This window comes from Cavia porcellus, unplaced genomic scaffold (genome assembly GCF_034190915.1).
Source record: "Cavia porcellus strain 051 isolate PalLab524CR breed Dunkin Hartley unplaced genomic scaffold, mCavPor4.1 scaffold_6, whole genome shotgun sequence".
Taxonomy (NCBI): Eukaryota; Metazoa; Chordata; class Mammalia; order Rodentia; family Caviidae; genus Cavia; species Cavia porcellus.
In genome coordinates this window covers 80,235,620-80,257,072 of record NW_026947489.1, presented here as the reverse complement: position 1 = coordinate 80,257,072, position 21,453 = coordinate 80,235,620, and the positions used below count along the sequence as shown (strand labels likewise).

At 45.5% G+C, this 21,453-nt stretch overlaps 2 protein-coding genes across 4 annotated transcripts; both read right to left on the bottom strand.

Moving 5' to 3' along the window:
• Window positions 1-91: 91 nt before the first annotated feature.
• Pigs (phosphatidylinositol glycan anchor biosynthesis class S) lies at window positions 92-15,376 on the bottom strand. Of its 3 annotated transcripts, XM_003469731.5 has the most exons (12): window positions 15,230-15,376; window positions 14,825-14,964; window positions 14,629-14,740; window positions 9,321-9,410; window positions 8,407-8,498; window positions 6,432-6,639; window positions 5,933-6,075; window positions 4,940-5,054; window positions 3,166-3,311; window positions 2,510-2,610; window positions 1,455-1,665; window positions 92-1,180 (listed from the first exon to the last, which is right to left on the bottom strand). In XM_003469731.5, exons 1-12 carry the CDS (start codon window positions 15,261-15,263, stop codon window positions 905-907), a joined length of 1,668 nt encoding a protein of 555 aa, XP_003469779.1. In that variant the 5' UTR covers window positions 15,264-15,376; the 3' UTR covers window positions 92-904. The 3 variants fall into 3 exon arrangements, with proteins under 3 accessions (XP_003469779.1, XP_013007765.1, XP_063107245.1); XM_013152311.3 differs by lacking the exon at window positions 14,825-14,964 and having other exon boundaries at window positions 15,230-15,330; XM_063251175.1 differs by lacking the exon at window positions 14,825-14,964 and having other exon boundaries at window positions 14,629-14,824; window positions 15,230-15,260.
• A 2,039-nt stretch (window positions 15,377-17,415) lies between these two features.
• On the bottom strand, window positions 17,416-21,441 carry Aldoc (aldolase, fructose-bisphosphate C). The gene is made up of 9 exons (XM_003469730.5): window positions 21,238-21,441; window positions 19,827-19,950; window positions 19,520-19,731; window positions 19,356-19,410; window positions 19,102-19,262; window positions 18,909-18,992; window positions 18,364-18,538; window positions 18,039-18,238; window positions 17,416-17,899 (listed from the first exon to the last, which is right to left on the bottom strand). Exons 2-9 carry the CDS (start codon window positions 19,936-19,938, stop codon window positions 17,804-17,806), a joined length of 1,095 nt encoding a protein of 364 aa, XP_003469778.1. The 5' UTR covers window positions 19,939-19,950; window positions 21,238-21,441; the 3' UTR covers window positions 17,416-17,803.
• Between the last annotated feature and the right edge of the window lie 12 nt (window positions 21,442-21,453).

The following is a 21,453-nucleotide window of genomic DNA, read 5'->3' as shown; positions in this document are numbered from 1 at the left end:
CATATAGAACCAGGTGGACCAGTGAGCACAGGAGGATGGATACCAGGAGTCTGTTTCTTACGCATTCACAAAATGAAAATTTACCTCATACTTCACACCATTCCAATTCAATTTTATTACATGTCTGTTTGTTTTAAGGTAACTCCTTAATACAGTACTGTACACTTTCACAAGCTTATTTAATCCTCAAACCACCTTATGAAGGAGGCATCATCAGTGCCACTGAACAGAAGAAAACTCAGGCTGACAGATGGAGTAGCTTATCCAAAGCTTCCCAGTCAGTAAATGCAGAAGCGAGAATTTCAATGCAGGCCTATTGGGTTCCCAGTCTAGAATTTCCCCCTAATATACCACACTGCCTCTCGAAACCTCTACCATATGCATGGCATCGGATCCAGAGCTGCTGTGCCCCAGACTCAGGCTGTACCCAAAAGGTAAAGCTAGCCAGAGAAAGGGTTGTAAGGGAGGTCTCAGAGGTGAACTTCCCCCAGGATCAGAGAGAGGGTGGAGGGGAGAGGCTACAATCCAACTCAGGGCTTTCCTCTAATGCTCCCTCTGAGTGCATTAATGTGTTATGCTAAGAGCCAGGCCAGAAGAACAAGGTACCCCAGGCCCAGAGAGCAACACAGCAGGGCTATTAGGTTCAAGCTGCTGGAGGAGACCCAGGTGATGTACCTTTTGAGGTCCTTGGGAGTAATGGTGGGGGACCCAAGTTACAGGAATGGGATGGGAAGGAAATAACCCATTTTAGAGTACTGTAGTTCAGTTCCAACAGAGGTACCTAGAGACAAATTAAGTCATCCCTAGCAGGCTCCATTCATGTCTCTCAATCTAACACCTTTATCAACACCAAGCAATCCACCTTGGGCAGAAAGGAAAACTTTCTACTGAGATGCAGCCTTGCTCAGTCTATCTTCTCAGGCTTTTTCCAGGACTTGCGCATTTCCAGGAAGATCTTGACCAATGATAACAGGATGGGTACGGCCATAGGCAGGAAAAGTGGGATGTAGATGGCAAACTTCTGGTCATCAGGGAAATACAGGAGGTGGAGAAGTGAGGGATCAAAAAAGGCACGCTCAGAGCATGTCACAGCTTCCTGGCTAGCAGTGAAGGCAGATGACAGGTGCCCAGAGGCCAGTTCCTCTGCTGCCTTCTGAACTGCAGCTACAGCCCTGTATACCTAGGAAGGGAAGGGGACAGGGATTACCAACACATCCCAGTTATCAGTAGGGGCTGGGCATTCCTGTGCTTTCCATCTACAGGAAGACTGCCCAGAGTTCACCCAGAATATGTGAGAGTCAGACTGTCTGGGATATGCTCTGTTTTCTGGAAGTTGCCTTGAAACCTTCTTTCTCTCTCTTCCAGACTCAAGCTGGCAAGCCAAGGGCACTTAGGGATGACCCTTACTGGCTGCCCCAATTCTAGGGTACATAATCCATGCCCTGCCCACTTACCTCAGATGCCACATCATCTTTGATGACAATGTTGCTGATCTTGCCCAGCAACTGGGCCAGAGAGGTGAGGGTGGTAGTGGCCGTGGCCAGGTTCTCCACTGACCGAGCCCAAAGCAGCCGGTCCAGCTCCCAGGTCATTAGCCCTTCACTCTTAGGTCCTGAAAGTAGGCATTTTGGAGGCACCTGAGGATGAGCAATCCCAAACAGTAGCCTACAGGAACAGCAAAGGTTGAATCAAAGTTGCTGAGATAAGAAAAGATAAGAGACAACAGCTAAAATTCTTACAATATCTGCCCTACACCAGCGATTTTAATTTTCCTGTGTAATACAGAGGTTCTGGGGTGTGAGTGGCAACACCAAGCAATCCAAACCCTAAGCACAGCACAGTGCTTCTAGTTTAGCTTTTTTTCTTTTGGGGGGATTTTTTTTTTTTTTGAGACAGGGTTGTGCTTTGTTATGCAAGCTGACCTGAAACTCTTGACAATTCTTTGGCCTCAGTTTCCCAAATGCTGAGATCACAGGCATGCAATACCACACCCAGCTGGCTTCCCTTCTATATTGGGCTTCTTGTTTGAAAATTTCATGACGATATTTCTATATAAATGTATATATGATATACACTAATGTAGGTTTTTTTAAACACCAATATAGTTTAATACCTTCTGTTTATCCTCTCTTTGGACAAATGGGGCCACTAGACTGAATTATGGGACACTCCTGACAAGGCATATGGCAGACACTGCCAAACCATCAGAATATGCTTTCCTGATCTCAATCAATCAGCACAAGAATCAACAACTATTTTCTTAAGCAGCCCTAATCATACCCTGGGAACCTGACTTTCATGAGTTTATTTTTCTGAAAACAGATTTCATCAGCTACTACCCCTTAGGACAGAGATGAAGTGATCTTTAGAAACCTTTCTTCACTTCCCTGGGGCTCTGGGAACAGGGGAAGTATCCTAGCAGGTGAGATTTCATTCTGCTCTACAACTCCCTCTATAGCCAAGGAGAAAGTGGCCACCCCCACCCCCAGTGCATCCCGCAGGACCTCACCGCAGCTGAGCCAGGAACACCTCCATCACTCGTACCATGTCCACCTGGACTCTCACTGGCCGCTCTGAGCCATTATATGCTTTGGGGTCAACATTGTACACCTGAAAGAGAGGAATCACATCTTATCACACACAGCTGTCCTTTGCACTCTGGAGGCCATGAGACAAAGGATGATTTTTCTGTTCTCTAGAAGACATATATCCCATGGCATCACTAATTTTTTTTGAGGACCTAATATAAAGAGCTTTAAGTAAGTTATCTTATTTAATCCACTAAGATTTCTGTTAAACAAAATTTTTAACCCATTTGAAAGTTATTTTCATGAGAAATACCCAGTATAACAGGAGAGGGAAAGTTCTCAATCTCATAAAGCTCCCACCAGATAGAGCCTTGCAAGGTGGACAAAGGGCGCTCTTAAGTACAAACTGGCGAGTGCAAAGAGTCACAGTCCAGAAAATGCTGACAGAAATAAGAGATAGAGGGGCTGGCAGAGAAGTACAAGAAAGCAGCACCCTCACCTCCTTGGTGCCACCAGTGCCCCAAAAGCTGGGTCATGGAGCATCTCAGAGAAAAACCAAAAGAACTTCTCTGAAAGCATCACTATCCCTGTCCCAGTCCCACAGCTTGGGCTGTGAGTGCTGCACAGTGATTATTACCATAATGCCACCCCAGCGGGGACTATGGAAGGCATTGGTGGCCACTGGAGCCCCATCCCGGTCCCGAATGTACAGGGGTGAGTGGGCAAGCTCGGGCACGTAGAGTAGAAAGTTGAGCACAGGATACAGGGAAGCAGCACTGGATCCTGTGGTACAAAGACAGGAGAGTCAGGATACCAAAACATATTGGGCCTGGAGCTCGGTTCCAGGTCAGCCTGTCACTTGTTGGCCACTCTCACTGGTACTCAGTTTCCTGGGCTGATGGTCACTAGGATATTCTCCGATAAAGTCCTTGATTTCCAAGGTAAAGGACCCTGAAGCTTCTCCCAAGATATGCTACATACATGGAGTAGTCTTTCCCAGAAAATGCCTCTAGAATCTCCTTCCCCTGACTGCTTAGAAAGCTTTCATGGTCACTGTAACAAGGCATGCTATTACTACAGCTAGCTTTATGCACAAGAGCAAATATGACCTCTTGTCAGTTCCCTGTTACTCTTCAATGGCCAGCAATTTGTATCAGGTTGAAGTTCAAGCTCCTTAACAGGGTCCTACCTGACCAGCGCCTGTCTGCCTTGCCAGGCTCATCACACATCACTCAGGCACAACTCAGCCACACCACACTACGCGGAGCTTCCTGAATGTCTGTGTGCTTTCTCTTCTATGTCTAAATTCCTAGCTCGCTTTGCCTGAATTGCCCTTCCATCTCTGTACTTAACACTGCCACAAAGCAGTCCCTCAGCCAATTCATTCGATGAAAGAACAAAGACAGGAGGAATCTGCTAAGCTCTCACATGCCATCCCTCTTATAACCCACGGTCCCTGCTGGTCCAGCTCTGGGCCTGAAATTCTAGTGAGTGATACATTCACTTTGGTTTGCCTGCATTACAGTTCTTGGCCACATCTACTTTTCCTAGGCTCCACCCTCAAAATAAAAAACTATAATCCTAGATTCAGGGTCCCTGCACCTCAACTAGCTGAACTGTCATTTTTAATTCTGCCTTTATGTACTTTTCCTGCCTTTCCTACATATGCAACCGTATCTTTCCTAGTTAGCTTTCATTTCATTTCATGTTAGCTATTTGTTTGTAAATGTACAGCCAGATATGGTGGTGCTCACCTGTAAACCCAGCTACTGGGAAGGCTGAGGCAGGAGGGTTGGAAATCCAAAGCCAGCCTGAGCAATTGAGCAAGACCCTATCTCAACATAAAAACTTAAAAAGGGACAGGGATGTAGCTCAGCGCTCTCTGTATTCAATCACAGGACTGTTAAAAAAATAAATAACAAGAATCATGTTTAATAAGCAACTGAATAAGATGGATGTACTGTAATTGCAGCAATTGAGAGGCTGAAGCAGGAGGACTGACAGGAATTTGAGGCCAGCCTGGACCACAGAGCAAGATGCTATCTCAGGGGCTGGGGATTTAGCTCAGCGGCATAAGTGCCTGCCTTGAAAGCAGGCAGTCATGAGTTCAATCCCCGGTACCGATAAAAAAGAAAAAGACAAAAAAAAAAAAAAAAAAAAAAAAAAAGATGCTATCTCAAAAAACTAAAAATTTAAAAAATAAAAAGGTGGATGTATGGATGGAAACAACATCAACAGAGCAGCAAGAAAAAGGGGCCTAAGTCTCCCTGTGCTGTCAGACCAACACAAGCTAGGGACTGTCACCATACATAATCTGCAACTATCATTATTCATAGCCATTTCCACCCACAGCTGTGCCTTCAGGATCCCTCTTCGGTCTGGCAGAAAGACCCCTGTCCTCGGGAGCTCACCCAGCCGGGACTCCACGGGGTTGATAACATGGGGAAGGCTGGGCATGGCCAAGTAGTAGCTGGACGAGAGCGGGTCAAAGCGGGGATTTACCCCCAGCATTGCATAGTAAAGGATCTGTGGAGCAAAGAGAGAGATTATTATATGCATTGATGTATAGCCTACTTTCGCTGGAAAAAAAAAAATTTGAGGTACTTTACAAAGATACAGTCAGGACAAGGTAAAATATAAGAGACAAAGTCAGGGTTGAGAGAAAAACAGGCTTAGAAGAAAAGAACAAAACCAAGGGTAAAGTCAATCTACTAAATACATGCTTTGAAAACCACACATTCGGGGCTGGGGATTTAGCTCAGCAGCATAAGTGCCTGCCTTGCAAGCAGGCAGTTGTGAGTTCGATCCCTGGTTCCGATAAAAAACAAAAAAGACAAAAAAAAAAAAAAAGAAAAAGAAAGAAAACCACACATTTTACCAGGTTTCCAAACAGCCTAAACAAAGAGCAAAACAAAGAACAGCATAGTTCTGTCTACAAGATCAAATCAAGCCAGTCATTCTGAAGCAACCACTCTCGCTACAAAAACCTAATAAGCATTTCTCCCACATTTTCCCTATAAGGACATAGTATGACACAGAAAGCTACATTCCTCACATCTTTATTGTTACTAAAGTCATACATGTCAAGAAACTTATAAAAAGAAATTCCATAAGGATGACTGACAGTGTTAAATCTAGGTGCACCTGCTGAAGAGTTCTAGGATCCACTGATGGAACTCTCTGAGCTGGACATGGAGGGAAAGACAAGACCCAGAACCTACTCCCAAGTGACAGACAAACACAGGCATAGCCCCACTCAGTACGTGCCCCATGACACTCACATGCACACACTAACACAGGGAATTCCCAGCTAATCAGCAAACCCTGACAGATGGCAGAATAGATGCATCTGTAAACATTAAATATGCAAGGATTTTGACTCTTTGACTCACTCCCACTCTCACCTGAGAGTCCACAGAGAAGTTGCCAGCAGCACTGAGGGCATTCAGGAAGGGCTGCACATAGCGCTGGACGGCTCCCTCAATGTCCCAGCGGACGTCATGGGACTTGGGGTCTGGGTTGAGTAAACTGAAGGTGATCTCATAGCCTATAGAAACAGGACTCAGGAATCAGAGGTTCCTGTGGATTAAGAAAGAGGGGCAGCATGTACCCCTGGCTAAGATGATTGCTATCATGCAACCAAAAGGAGAATAAACCAGGATGTGGGATATTGCGTGCTCTTAAGAAATGTTGGCAAGGGGCTGGGGATTTAGCTCAGCGGCATAAGTGCCTGCCTGGGAAGTGTGAGGTCATAGGTTAGCTCCCTGGTACCAAAAAAAAAAAGGCAAAGAAAAGGTGGTGATCAGAGAAGAAATGAAGAACTTGCACACAGACTCTCCTCCTGGAGAATCATTGGAGAATTCATTTCCTCCACCCCACCTGTGGCAAAGCCCAGTACCCTACCCAAGCTGGACTTGAGAGGTCGCCTCTTATCAGAGCTCCACTTGTCCTCCGGGAGGTGGTCAGCTAGAGCAGCGGCAAGCACGTCCTCAGTCAGAGACATGGCCTGGGCTACTTGGATTATGCGGTGGCCAATGATGTTAAAGGCCTCCCGGTGCATTATTCCCCGCACAACTGCTGTCCTCTCTGGGCCAATGTAACTCATTATGTCCTGTGTGGATAAGCAAGGGACAGCACACCTGTAGCTCAGTGTGAAGAATGCAGGAAAGCACAATGGCCTTTTGCCACTGACCAAAGTCCTGCACCTTGGCTATCAACCTAGAATTTCTGAGCTGTAAGCACATATGAGTATTCACATATATTTCCATTCCTCTCTTTTTTTTTTTTTTTTTTTTTTTTGTCTTTTTGAGACAGGGTCTCTATGCAGTTCAGGCTGGCCTTGAGCTCACTTTGTAGCCCAGTTTGGTCTTGAACTCACAACAATCTTCCCACCTCAGCCTCCCGAGTGCTGGGATTACAGGCCTGTGCCACCAGGCCCAGCATGTTTCCTTTTTTTGTCTTTTTGAGACACCTCTCTCTTTTCTATCCAATAAAGGTCCTAGCAGTATCTAACTGTTCAGAGGCTGATAAAATAGTGAAATGGAAACCAAGAGATGGCACATGGAAGAAGAAGAACTGAATTCTTTAAAAAAAAAAAAAAAGAAAAGAAAAAACTGCAAAGTTCGATCTATAAAAATGGTACATGAGGGGCTGGGGATTTAGCTCAGTGGCATAAGCACCTGCCTTATAAGCAGGCGGTCGTGAGTTCGATCCCCGGTGCCGATAAAAATGAAAAAGACAAAAAAAAAAAAAAAAAATGGTACATGGCAAAAAGGCAAGTATAAGAACATCCGTAAGCATCACATTTAACAGTAAAAACTAGAAATAACCAAATGTCCATTAACAACAGAATAAATTACGTCAATATAGTGACACATATATTCAACTACATGTTATATCACAGATGATTCTTTCAAACATAAATACTAAAAAAATTAAAGATCTAGAAGATGGACCAAAAAAATTAAAAAATTTTTAAAAAGATGGATCACTGTAGAACCACAGTGATACCACAATATCACTTACTGGGGTTGGGGATTTAGCTCAGCGGCATAAGCGCCTGCCTTGTAAGCAGGCAGTCATGAGTTCAATCCCCGGTACCAGTAAAAAGGAAAAAGACAAAAAAAAAAAAAAAAGGAAACACAATATCACTTACATAAATTCAAATATATGTAAAATTTATGAGCTAAATTAAACCTCTTCTCCTTAAAAAAAAAAAAAAAAAACTCTTAGGCATGGGGTGGATATTTATATTACCCACTCTGGTAGGCTGAGGCAGCAGGACCGTAAGTGTAACCAGCTCCCCACATAGTGAGACCCTATCTCTGGAGAAAATAGTGGTGGAAGTGGGCTGGGAATGCAGGTCAACATAAAAGGCCTCGTTCAATCCTCAGTACCTCTCCCCAAAAATCAAATTAAATATACTGTTTATGGACATATGATTTAACTCTTAAAGCAGCTACTTCTTTTTAATCCTGATTTTTTTGGGGGGGAGGGTCATAGTATGATTGAATCCAAGGACTCTACCACTAATCCACACCCCTCCCCTTTTTATTTTGAGATAATGTCTCATAAAGTTTTCCCACACTGGCCTCAAACTTGTGACCCTTCGGCCTCAGCCTCCATGAGCAGCTGAGATTATAGGCCTGTGCCACCACGCCTATAATTCCATTTTAAATGGTTACTGGCACTTTAATCACATATAAGTCTTGAATTTAGAAAGACCCAAAGTCAATGAATAAGTCCCCACTGGCATTCTTTTTTAACAGAGTTTTCTATTGTTAATAGGAGCTACAGGTAGCACTGCTACGAGAAGGAGATAACTGGGAGGGGCGAAGGGAAGGGAAGAGAAGCGGTCCACAGCTGCTCGTTTACCCACCTGGGGAAGGAGTGGGGAGTGCTCGGAGATCACATACAGAGTCAGAGAGCCCGCCGCCTGCTCCTTGGGCTGAGCTAGCACGGCTTCTGCCTCTGGAGACAAGAGAAGGTGGCACACCACATGCAACACGTACCATTTCCCCCAGCCCCCACAGAGTGCCTAGGCCACCCCACCACTCACAGCTGGCACTGTGGCCAGATTCGGCTCAGCTAGTCTGGTTCTTGGGCCTTGAGTGGTCCAGGCTAAAACCCAAGTACCATATTCCCAGCTTTCCAAGACACTTTGGAGATAAAACAAAACATTGAAATTATACGTTTAAAAATCAGCAGGAAAACAAGGGTTCTTTTTTTTTTTTTGTCTTCTTCCTTTTTATCGGTACCAGGGATCAAACTCACGACTGCCTGCTTGCAAGGCAGGCGCTTATGCCGCTGAGCTAAATCCCCAGCCCCAAAACAAGGGTTCTTGCCAAGTGTGGTGGTACATGCCTGAGGCTGAGGCAAAAAGACTGTTGTAGGGGCTGGGGATTTAGCTCAGCGGCATAAGTACCTGCCTTGCAAGCAGGCAGTCGTGAGTTCGATCCCCGGTACCGATAAAAATGAAAAAGACAAAAAAAAAAAAAAAAAAAAAAAAAAGACTGCTGTGAATTTGAAGGCAGCCTGTGCTACATAATGAGTTCAAGGCCTGGGCCAAATATAGAGCTCAGTTACAAAAGCACCTGTCCAGCAAGTGCAATGTCCTGAGTTCAATTTTACTGAAAAATAAAATTCAACAGTTAATGAGTTCAAGGCCAGCCTGAACTACAGTGAGCCCTGTCTCAAGAAAAAAAAAAAAAAAAAAAAAAAAGAAAGAAAGAAAGAAAAAGAAAAAAGAAATATGGCTTCTTGTCAAAATAGTTCATTCACCCCTTCCCATACCTTGTACACTGCCCAATGACAGGGCCTCCTCCTCATGGTCCAATGCCCTCCGATAAGTCTTCTGGAAACGGCATTTGATTTTCATTTTGTCTGCAGGGAAAGGAAATGCATGATGGGAAAGGCAAGTATCAAACGTTGCCCACCTCTCTCGCCCTAGAACTGTCCAGTGTCTGCAGACAGCAAGATAGTTGTTTGCAGAGAATTACCATGCACCAAGCAGCTACAGCCAACTCCAATCATTTCTGCACGGATGACAGCAAACACATAACAGCTTGTGTCTTCCACCCCACTTCTTGCCTGTGCCTATCTCTACAATGGTCTTTTGACATGAAATATCTTCTCACTGCAGAGTGAGGTGGTGGGTGGGGGCGTGTTTCAATATTCATTATATCAATTGGTGAAAGGAGAAAAATCACATGGTCATTCCAATTACTGCCCTCCAATAATTAAATTCAACAAAAATTCCTGACAGGGCTGGGGATTTAGCTCAGCGGCATAAGCGCCTGCCTTGCAAGCAGCAGTTGTGAGTTCTATCCCTGGTACCGATAAAAACGAAAAAGACAAAAAAAAAAAAAAAAAAAAAATTCCTGACAAAACCCAAAACACCTAATGACAAAACACTAAATGCAATTCCATTAAAGTTAGTAATAGTAATCCCAGAACTTGGGAGGCTGAAGCAGGAGGTCTGTGGTGAGTTCAAGGCCAGCCTGGACTACACAGTGAGTTCAAGGCCTGCCTGAATTACAAAACAAGACCCTATCTCAAAAAAAGAAAAAAAAAGTAATATAGTATTGATGGTTGCTCTCTCCTCAGATACTCCCACTGTCATCTGGCATTGTTCACTCTGAAGTTCCTAACCAATAAATAAGAGAAATAAAATGTATAAATATGTCAAAAAAAGAGACAAAAGGGCCACTTTTACAGTAGTAAATTGTTTTCCAAGAAAATCAAAGAATTCTCCATTACATTGCTTTGAAGCCTTATAATGTTTGCATTCATTAGTTGGAATGGTTATATCCTGGTTTGATTTTATTATCTGTGGTAGTATGAAGTTATTTTGAAGAAAATAAGACATTAGAATAGCCAGTGCTGATTTAATATCATCTTACTATGAAGTCCTACCATGCTATTGTTCTTCTGTTTCCATTACTTCTATCATGTTATATCTTATTGGGTATTATTATGTGTGATATTATAAACAAATTTTCTATGGAAAATGAGATAATATAGCAGCCATTGTTCGTTCTCTGTTATTTGGTTCTGAAAGCCCTGTAATGCTTTCGTTCTCTTGAATGGTTTTATACTGTTTTGTTATGTCTGATACTACTGTACATGAAGTTATGCTCAACTATTTCAAAGAAAGAGACATTATGGCAGTTACTACTAATTACGGGTTGTCTTGTGGTAAAATGCTGCGTTGCTTGCATTGTTCTCATCTGATCTGCTTTGTTATGTCCTCTTTTGTTTTACTCTCTTTAAAAGAAAAGAAAAGAATCAACTAAAAAAAAATCTTAAAACTTCAAAGTTAGCCAGGTATGGTGGGGCACAATTATAACTATATTACTCTGGGAGGCTGAGGCAGGAGAACCATTAGTTCAAGCCCAGCCTGGACAATTTATTGATTTAGCAAGACCCTGTCACAAAAACAAAAAAGGAAAAATACAAAAAGGCTGGGGAAATAGGAAAGTGTAAAGGCCCTGAATTCAAGTCTCATAACCCACACAAACGTACACACAGAAACAGTTCAGAAAGAATATACAAAAATCAACAACTGCATAAATACCAGCAATATTTAATTAGAAAGTAATCATTTTTAAGAATCTCCAACTGGGGCTGGGGATTTAGCTCAGCGGCATAAGCACCTGCCTTGCAAGCAGGCGGTCGTGAGTTTGATCCCTGGTACCAATAAAAATTTAAAAAAAAAAAAAAAGAATCTCCAACTGCAGTAATAATAAAAATTTAAAATGCCGAGATGGAAAGAGTAGACCTTCTAAAGATGTCAGTTCTCTGCAAGTTAAACCTTACATACAAGGCAATGTCAAAAGGATTTCTTTGCTCCCTGAAACTTAACAAGCAGAACCTAAAATTTACTGGGAAAGTTTCTCTTTGTAAAAAAAATTCTAAGAGTTGGGATACAGCTCAGTGGCACAGTGCCTGCCTGGCAAGCATAAGGTCCTAAATTTGATTCCCAGTATCAAAAATAGTAAGTAAGAATTCTATATCATATACATAAATCATAGAACTGAAAAAAAAATCACTATTTGACAATTGCTAATGAAATCAATTCCTGTTCCCACAGATGCTAAAAACTTCAAGTTAAAGGTTGATGGCAAAATCTAAAATTGTTGGGCCTGGTGGCACATGCCTGTAATCTCAGCTCTCAGGAGGCAGAGGTAGGAGGACTGCCATGAGTTCAATGCCAATTTGAACTACAGACCAAGACACTGTCTCAAAAAAATAAAACAAATATAGAGATCAGGCTGCTAATAACTGAACTGCTAACCTCTGCATCACCCAACATGGATAACCAGCCACCATACATTTCGTGATGTAACACAACCAAAGTACGTAGCACCACCTATAAAGTACTCACGCCTGAAAAGATCACCCTTGGCTCTGATCAGACCTCTAGATTTCACTATTAGCCTACAAGAAATATGGATACTAGAGGAATAAGTTAAATGAAATTATGAGGAAGTGATTCAGGGAAACCCTGAATGTGAGATATTTTCTAAAACAAATGATCCTGGTTTCTTCAACAAATAGTCTGAAGAACAGAATTATATTGGTGACGCAGAAGGGAGCTAATATAGGTAAAATAAAAGGGGGGAAAAGAAACTGAACCAACTGTATCCTAATTAGAAGAAAACAACTATAAACCTTTGAGATAACTTAGGAACTCTAAGTGGAGATTGAGAATTAGGTAGTATTAAGGAATTATTGCTACCTTTGTGAGATGTCATAATGGTAGTCAGGTTTTCAATTTTTCTAAAAAAGCCATTAATGGCTTCCCCTCACATCCAGAATAGAACCCAAAATTCTCACAATGGTCTACCAGCCCTTCGTGATCTAGCACTCTCTACTGCTCTGGTTTTACTTCAATTCCTCTCTTTAGTCCAGCCATAAAAAAATTCTTCATGTTCCTTAAAGGTGCCTACTTTGACCTTAGGACCTCAGCCTTACTTTTTCCTCTGCCAGGAAGCTCTACCCCTGGGTATGTGCCCAGTGAATTAATTCCCTTACCTCTTTTAGGTCTTTACTCAATGTCCTCTTTCTGATGAGGCCTTCCTTAGTCACCTAATATAACACTGCAATCCCAAGAAAACATCTCTATTGCCCTGTCTTGCTGTTTTTCTAATCACCATTTAACATACTATGTTTATCTAGCTTTTTATTGTCTCTTCTCTCCTTTACCTGTTTTGTTTATTGCTCTAGCAACTAGATTAGTATCTCATATAGGTACTCAAATATTTGTGGGATAAATGAATAATCCTATTCATAAAAATAAGTAACAGAACAAGACTTGAATTAGCTCTCTTTCAATTTCTTTCTTTTTTTTTTTTTTTTTTTTTTGAGATAGGGTCTCGCTATCAAACTAGTGATCCTTATTACGGTTAGCCTTGGAATTACTGTGTGGCCCAGGCTGGCCTCAAACCCACAGCGATCCTCCTGCCTCAGCCTCAAAATTGCTGGGATTACAGGCACGCACCACCAAGCCCAGCCTTGAATCTGGTTCTCTCATACTACACTGCATCCACAGTATTACTGAAAACGTGTCACCGTGGGCTGGAGATTTAGCTCAGGGGCATAAGTGCCTGCCTTGCAAGTGCATGGTCATGAGTTTGATCCCCAGTACCAAAAAAGAAAATATGTCACCAAATATGAAGAAGTCCATGATAAACTAAAAATAATCAAACTGCAAACCAACATATGAGGTATGACACCCTTTTTGTTCAGAAAAACAAAATGTGTGTGTACATTTGGCTGAACTACATAAATACGACTTTTTTAAAAAAATCCCTTGATTACGCCTGAGTGTGGTAGTACATGCTTGTTAATCCTAGCACTCAGAAGGCTAAAGCAGGAGGATCACAAATTAGAGGCCTGGACCACAATTTAGATAGGATCACAAATCAGATACCAAGACTCTATCTCAAAAGAAAAAAAAAAGTACTGACTAAGGTTATAGAATTAGGAAGTAAATGGCACACAGGCACATCACAGTCAGGAGTCCGCCTTTATCTCCAGCCACTCCTAGAATTTTACTTCACACTCCAGGAAGGTAAAACTGCTCATGGATCCCCACTTGCTGACTCACACAGCCATGCTTTTACACAGCAGAGGTACAGTCTGTTGGTCAAAAGACAACACTGCAATCAGATGGGCCTGGATTTAATCCCAGCACCACCTCTTATTCATTTTGTGATCAAGACAAATTAAACTTTCTTTAAATTTCAGTGTATTATAAAATGGGAATCCTAATGTTAGAAAATTAAATGAGGCAATACATGTAAAGAGCTTCACCTAGTTTCAGGCACACAGTAAACAATAACAAGCTAGTGATCCTTACTACGGGAGCATGCTACTTCCTCTCCTAAGTCTCTTCTTTTTCCATTTAACCTGAACTCCTACACATCCTTTAAAGAGCCAACTTAAAAATTATATCATTTAAAACTTTCTCTGCCTTTGTTTCCTCCAAGATAGTTAAATGCTCTGTTTTCAATGCTGTTTCTTATAACTTCAACAGTAATAGCTTTTACCTATGTGTCTTTCTCCCATACTTATGAATTTCTTTTTTTTTTTTTTTTTTTTTTTTTTGGTCTTCTTCCTTTTTTTTATCGGTACCGGGGATCGAACTCATGACTGCCTGCTTGCAAGGCAGGCGCTTATGCCGCTGAGCTAAATCCCCAGCCCCCACTTATGAATTTCTTGAAATCATCAGTTTCGTATTCATCCCCAAATTCCTGGTACCTAAGAAAAAGTGCCTAACCATAGTGTTTAACGAAAAACCGAAGAGTCTGTGTACATATCCAATTTAATTTCAAACTGTGTTCTTTCCACTACGTCTCACTTTCTCCCCTCTACTCTGATGGGGATGAACTGCCTCTGATCAGGTGGCATAAATTATGTTATGAAAAATATTGCTGTCTTAATGACACACACTGAATTTACAGTACTCAACCAAACACACTGTTCTGAGAGCTCTTTTAATAAGAGGTTATGGGACACCCACGCTGCTCCTACCCAACACATCTCCAGACTCAGCTCAGACGCAAAAGACTGCCCACCCACCGACCCAGCAACTCACATTTCAGAGGTATCTCTCTCTCATGCACAACGGTGAAGGGCAGCTTTCCTTGGTCGTCCAGGGGCACTGAATCCCGGGTAAATACGACAGTGACGGGTACCATGAGCCGGAGCTGCGGGAAGGAGGATCCCGGCCATCAGCTGAGTCTCCACCTCACCGGTGGGCTGCCCCAGGCAATCTCCCACCGAGGTCTCACCTGCAAAGCATTCAGCCCACTGATCTGGGAGTAAGGTAACGGGGCCCGGTACGTCTCCGTGGTCTTCCACCAGAGCGGCAGCCCTAGCACGATGGCCACCGCGGCGAAGAAGAGGGCGGCGCGCTTGCCACGGACCACCTCTGGGAACACCGGGGGACCGACTGAGGCGCGGGAAACGGGCTTGGCTGCCAGCTCCACCCCTGACACGGACCACCGGTCCTCAGAGATCCCCGGCCCACATTTGGAAAGACTGCCGTGCTAGGGACCCTGAGCCTCGTCTGAAGGGATCGCGTCTAAAGCAACCCCTTACCCCGGGCTGCAGGATCTCTATCACACTCAATCCTCACCCCTTCATTCCTCCCCTGCAATCCTAGAATTGCAGCTCCTACCCAAAGCCCACCGCACCTATGTCAGTAGCTGCAGCCCCGGCAGCCGCCATGCTCGCTTCCGGCTACTCTAAGCCGCCAGGGGCGGAGCTGCGTAAGCCTTCCCCAATCAGAAACCTCCCACAGCGGGGACTGGACCACGGCAGCGACCGCACCCAATGGAGAGCGGCACTCCGGACGCACGCGCGAGAACGCCACCAAGTGGGCGGAGTTGGCGTGGAACTAGGCCGAGAGTTTGGAAGGTTAACCAGATTTAGAGGGGTGGTAGAAAACTGAGTGTTTCGGCGCTAGTGGAACAATCTGTGTTTGGTTTGTGGTTTAGTGTGGTGTGGTTTAGTTTTGTTGCCGGGAACCGAACTCAGGGCTTCATGCATACTCTTCAGGTGTTTTATCATTGAGCCACTTGCGTAGCCTCTAGTAGAACAATCTTGATGAAGCCCCTTTTCATTGTGGAACATAGTCATAGCCCCACGGATGAAGGGCGCCAAATGCGGTCCTTATCTGGGTGACCACGGGGAGCTCGAAGTTTTCAGATCTGAAAAATGGAGACATTTAGTAAATGGGCTTTGTGCGTAAAGATCCTGGCACATAAGGAAGCCTTCAGATGTCAGCTGGCATTATCGTTCCTATCATAGAGTTTCTCTTTTGAGCATCGTCTCCTCGAGCCTCAGACACGGAGGTAGCTAGCTTGTACTTTTTAAAAACATGATTGGTTACGCCAGTATTTTTATCTCAATTCATTTCCAATTTAGAAAAGTCAGGACACTTTAAAAGTCTTGAAAACTGTACCCCATGTAGTGGTCCACGCCTATAATCCTAGCACTCAGGAGGCTGAGGCAGAAGGATTGCTGCACGTTGGAGACCAGCCTGGACTACATAGAGTTCAAGGCCAGCCTGAAATATGTAGCAAGATCCTGTCTCCAAAAAAACCCACAAAACAAAAAACCTTGAAAATTCAGGAGCACACTCTGAATCCTAATCATCTGGTTTCAAATCATGGGTTCACCTCTTTTATTATCTGAATGACTTCTGTGCCTCTTTGCCTGTTTCCTCATATTTAAATACTAATGGCCAAGTGGGGTGGCACACACTTGTAGCTACTAGAGAGGCCATCCCCGGCAATATAGCAAGACTTTGTCTCGAAGTGAAAACTAAAAACTGCTGAGACTAGCTCAGTGGTAGAGTACCACTGGGTTAGATCAAAACTAAATAGGGATAATAGCCAATAGTGTTTATGCTGAGTTAATAATACTGGGATTAGAACACAGAATGGCAGGAACATATAGAAAGTACCATGGAGTAGCTATTTTTGTTATAAGGCAGGCAACACTGGGTGGAGCATTGGTGGCCTCCCCAGCTCACACAGAACACACCAGCTTATTCTCTCATCTCTTTTTCCTTTATTTTTTCAAACTTTGTTTGGAGACATGGTCTCACTATTGTAGTTCATGCTGGCCTTGAACTCATGACAATCCTCCTGCCTCAGCCTTCCCAAGTGTTGAGATTACTGGTGTGCACCAATGCATCCAGGTGTTCTATCATTGTGCATGTGCTCAGGTTTTCTTTCTCCCTAACCCCCCAGCACAGTGCTTAAAGTTCAGCAGAAAGCCTCATCAGGTCTGCCCTTGCCCAGACCCTCAAACTGCACCACCTCTTCCAAATAGGGGTGGGTCATAGCTCTTGGCACCTCCTAGACGTCCTCCTTAGCCCTGGAAGCCACCCAAACTGTGGTTTCCCCCACTGGATAGAAGCCCAGGTGTTCCTCCTAATGTGGTGGCCCTTAGTGGAATGTTTTAGGCTCCAGCTGGGCTCAACACTGCTGAGATGGATCCAATTCCTGCCCATCCTTATCCCATCTTGTCCTGCTGTCTTCCTCCTTTGAGCCTTCCACAAAATCTGCCTTCGGGAGTTGGTCATCTCCCCCTACTCCATCCTTTGGTAGCTGCAGCCTAGTGGCTCTGATGTGGCAGTCCCTAGAAGACAACAGCTCTCCTCACTGCCCCACTGCAGACATAAACATCAAGAGGCAAGAACCTGAGCTGGGAATGGTGACTGGGCATCCCTTCCTCAATAAATATGAAGCCTAGTAAAACTCAAGTCCTCACCCTCTACCTGCACTGTCACAGGGCCCAGAGACAGAATCACCAGAGATCAGAAAAGAGAAGGTGGGAATTTGATGTGTAAAATAGACAACACAAAGTAGCATGTTTTGCTACCTTTTATTTCCTATATGGTGTGTATTCAAGGCATGAGTCAGGGCTCATATACTTCCTTCTCATCCTAGAGAGAGGGCCAGCAAGGACAGCCCAAGGAGAAGTTATACCATCATGGGGAAATGGTGAGGGCTGGTGGAGACAGAGGAATACCCAGGCATCCTGCTCAGACTTCTAGCAGCTCTCCTGCCATCAGACACGGGGAAATGCCTATTCTCTCATCCTATGGTCCTAGGTGCAGCAATGGTAGAGGAGAGGGGAGAGAAAAAGACGACGACTTGAAGCTGGGTGAAGGCATCTCTGTTCTGCATGGCTATTTGACCCTGGCCGTGACTACAGGCAAAAAGTGGGCCAAGGGTGGTATGTGGCATAAGTACACCTCAGTAGGCATGGTTTGCAATGTAGAGGGACTGCGCCGCTGCTCCACCGTCTTCTCCACTGCCTTCATACTTGCCCTGGGCTGCAAGCCCGTTCACCTGCAAAAGGGGATGATGGCATGAGTGGGCTGAGCCAGCCCATAGGTGTCAAACCCTGACCACCGATAATCTCAGTGCTCAGCCCTTCCCAGCTACACACACACTCCCCCTACTACCCCTGCCACACGCAGCTCCCAACCTCAGCCCGTTTGATGAACTCCTCAGTGGCAGCTCCAGCATTGTCCTTTTGCCCTCGCCAGGCATTGAGTGCAGAGGCCTGGAGAGCACGCCCATAGGAGAAGGTGAGGGCCCATGGCCGTGGAAGGGGACAGCGATTGATGGCATTGAGATTGAGTGAAGCCTCCTCTTCACTCTGACCCCCGGACAGGAATGTCACCCCTGGAGGAGAGAAGACCAGCTAATTGGTCATTCCGTATTTTCCACGGTAAGGGACTCCTGATGACCACAAAGAGTCATCAGGATGGCCCTCAGAGGTAAAAGCAGGTTAGAAAACAGGGTAGTACCTGGGACAGCTGGGGGCACAGTGCGACGCAGGGCAGTGACAGTGGCCATGGCAATCTCCTCTGGGCTATACTTGATGGGACAGGCATGGCCAGGGGTCACCATGTTGGGCTTCAGAAGAGTCCCCTCCAGATACACATGATGATCACTAAGGGCCTTGTACACAGCAGCCAGAACCTGGAGATCAGAAGTTTTCAAAGGGTCTGGGTTCTCATTACTGTTCTAGGCTCCCATCTAGGGGTGAGTAGGATGGACTGTAAGGGTTCAGTACAGGCTTAGACTTTCAGGGCTGTTCTAGCATCAGTGAAAGAGTGCTGCCGGGCATGGTGGCACATGTCTGTGATCCTAGCACCTGGGAGGCTGAGACGGGGATCATGTGAGTTCAAGGCAGCCTGAACTATGTATGTAGCAAGATCCTGCCTCAACAAAATAAAATACAATGAAAGAACACTAGGGAACAATGTCTGGATCTAAGCCAGCAAACGGCTGCAGTCACCCCTACTAGGCTGTCCCTAGAATATGTGTCTGTGCCCAGCTGTGGACTTACCTTCTCTGTAACATACTGACAACGTTTGAGGTCATGGTCTCCATCAGGCAGGATCTCAGGCTCCACAATAGGCACAATGCCATTCTGTAGGCAGGAGTTGGGCGGGGCAATAGGTGAGATGGGAAAAAGTCCTACAACCCGCTCCCCACCAGGCACAGGACACCCATCTGGTCACCCAAACCCCAGGACACACCTGCTGGCAGATGCTGGCATAGCGGGCCAGCACATTGGCATTCTCCAGAATGGCAAGCGTCGAGGGCGTGCGCTCACTAATTTTCAGCACACAGCGCCATTTGGCAAAGTCAGCTCCGTCTTTCTTGTACTGAGCACAGCGTTCAGAGAGGCCATCCAGCCCTGTGGTCACAGCATCAGCCTCATCACTGTCCCTCGCCTGCCACCATCAACTACCTACCTCCTCCTCCGCCCTGAAATGCGCCCACTGGATACCTTGAGTGGTGGTTTCTCCATCGGTCCCAGCCAGAGGCACTACACCCTTGTCAACCTGCAGCAGGAACAGAGGTTTAGGGCTGATTCCAGGTAGGATTCTCTCCGCCTCCCCTCCTACACACAGCTGTTTCCACAGCCAGCCCTGGGGAGGGCCGGGACTGCACCTTGATGCCCACGACAATGCCCTTATCCTGGATAGTTCGGACAAAGGGGACATCGTTATCATCTTTCTGGTAGAGTGTCTCATGGAAGAAGATGACGCCACCAATGCACTTCTTCACACGGTCATCGGCGCTGAACAGGACCTGGCGGTACTGCCGGCGGTTCTCCTCTGTGTTCTCCACCCCGATCTGGCTCAGCCTCTTGGCCATGCTGCCTGGAGGCAAACAAAATGGGGGCAGCCATTCTCTGTGGCCAGGACCCCCTGACCTCCTCAACTCCCTGCCACCGCCATCATAGGCCCCCACCTACCTACAGATTCATCTGCAGCCAGAATGCCTTTCCCTGGCGCCACAATCCGGAGTGCGATGTCAGACAATTCCTTCTTCTGCTCAGCAGAAAGGGCTGGGTATGAGTGGGGCATGGTGACAGCTTTCTGGAATGGAGAAAAGAAAGACTAGACACCACCCTCTACCTCCTCTGCTTCCTCACCTGACCAAATGGGGAAAATGTCCTCCTAAACATGGGGCTGGGAGCACAGCAGCAGTCCTTGGCATGAGTCCTGGGCATCAAAGTGACACCAATCTCTCTGACAGCTAGAAAGCTTGGGCCCCAGTTCCCACATCTCCTTTTGTCCCTGGTGGGCACTCTTCCCAGCCTGTAGGCAAGATGCAAGATGGGATTGGGGAGGTAAACAGCCTTGAAGCTACAGGTCTTATGAAACTGTTGCCTAGAGCTAGGCATAGTGGTGCACACCTGTAATCCCAACATTGGAGAGGCTGAGGCAGGAGGATTGCCAAGAATCTAAGGCCAGTCTGAACTACTCAAGGAGACTAAAATATTATTGCCCAGTTAAAGTCACCAGTCCTTCTTTCGTTAAATTTGAGGTGAATATAAGCCTTGGTCTTCCCAGCTTCTCTTTTCTCATCCTCAACAGGGTCCTGAAGGAAAGTATATTCCAAGGCTTCAGAATGAAGCAAAGGTACTTGTCACAGGCAGGATAAGAGGTAGGAGTGGCACAAATCACAGCCACAGGGTCCCATAAATTCCTTTTTTATTTTTCTTTGCATACTGCAAACCTGACTACCTGTTTCTGTAACCTACCCCAGTGGGCCTGCAAAGTGGGAAAGATGCTAAGTTAGGTGTAAAGATCAGAGGAAGTAACACCACCAGGTCATCTCCAGCTCCCAGAATCACTTCCTCTGTGTGGAGGGACATATGGGAAATAGGGAGCATTCAACCCGGACACCCAGTGGGGAGACAGGGGTTCAAGGTTGACAGGAATGAGTAGAGTGCCTGAGAAGGGGAGGAAGACCCACAGGAGAAGAGAGCGACTAAGGGAGATGATGACAATGGTGAAATAACCAGACAGGGTGGACCTAGACCTGGAGTCCGAGAAGGCAAGAGAGCTGGAGAGGGACCTAGCCCAGAAGGAGCAAAAGCAAGCTGGGATTAAAATGCGTTGGGTGGAAAAACAAAACAAAATACAACGACTGGAGTAGGAAAGACCGATACAGAAAGAAAAAAATCCAGGATAGAGAGTAAGATTTGGGATTGGAAAAGCTCGAATTGCAATTAAAAGAGTTGGGAAGCAGGGGTAACAGGTGCAAGGAGAGAACCTAAAAAGCACACCAGGGTAAGTCAGGGAGCAGGGTTAGAGGGAAGGAAGGAGCTCTGGGAGGAAGTGAAGATGCAGGCAGCTCCCGCCTGGCCGGAACCTTACCTCCGTGCAGCCAAGTTACCAGCCCCAGCCACAGGCGCAGCACAGGATCAGGTCCGCAACTGCAGCAGCTCAGCCCTGCCTCCGGTTAAAGAGGCTGCGGATGCCGCAGAGCTACGTGACTCTCCGGGAGGCGGGACCTGCGCCTCCCCGCTGGGCCGCACGTCCCTAGGACTGGTCTGGCGCAAGGCTACGCCCACGAAGGCGGGGCGACGAGGT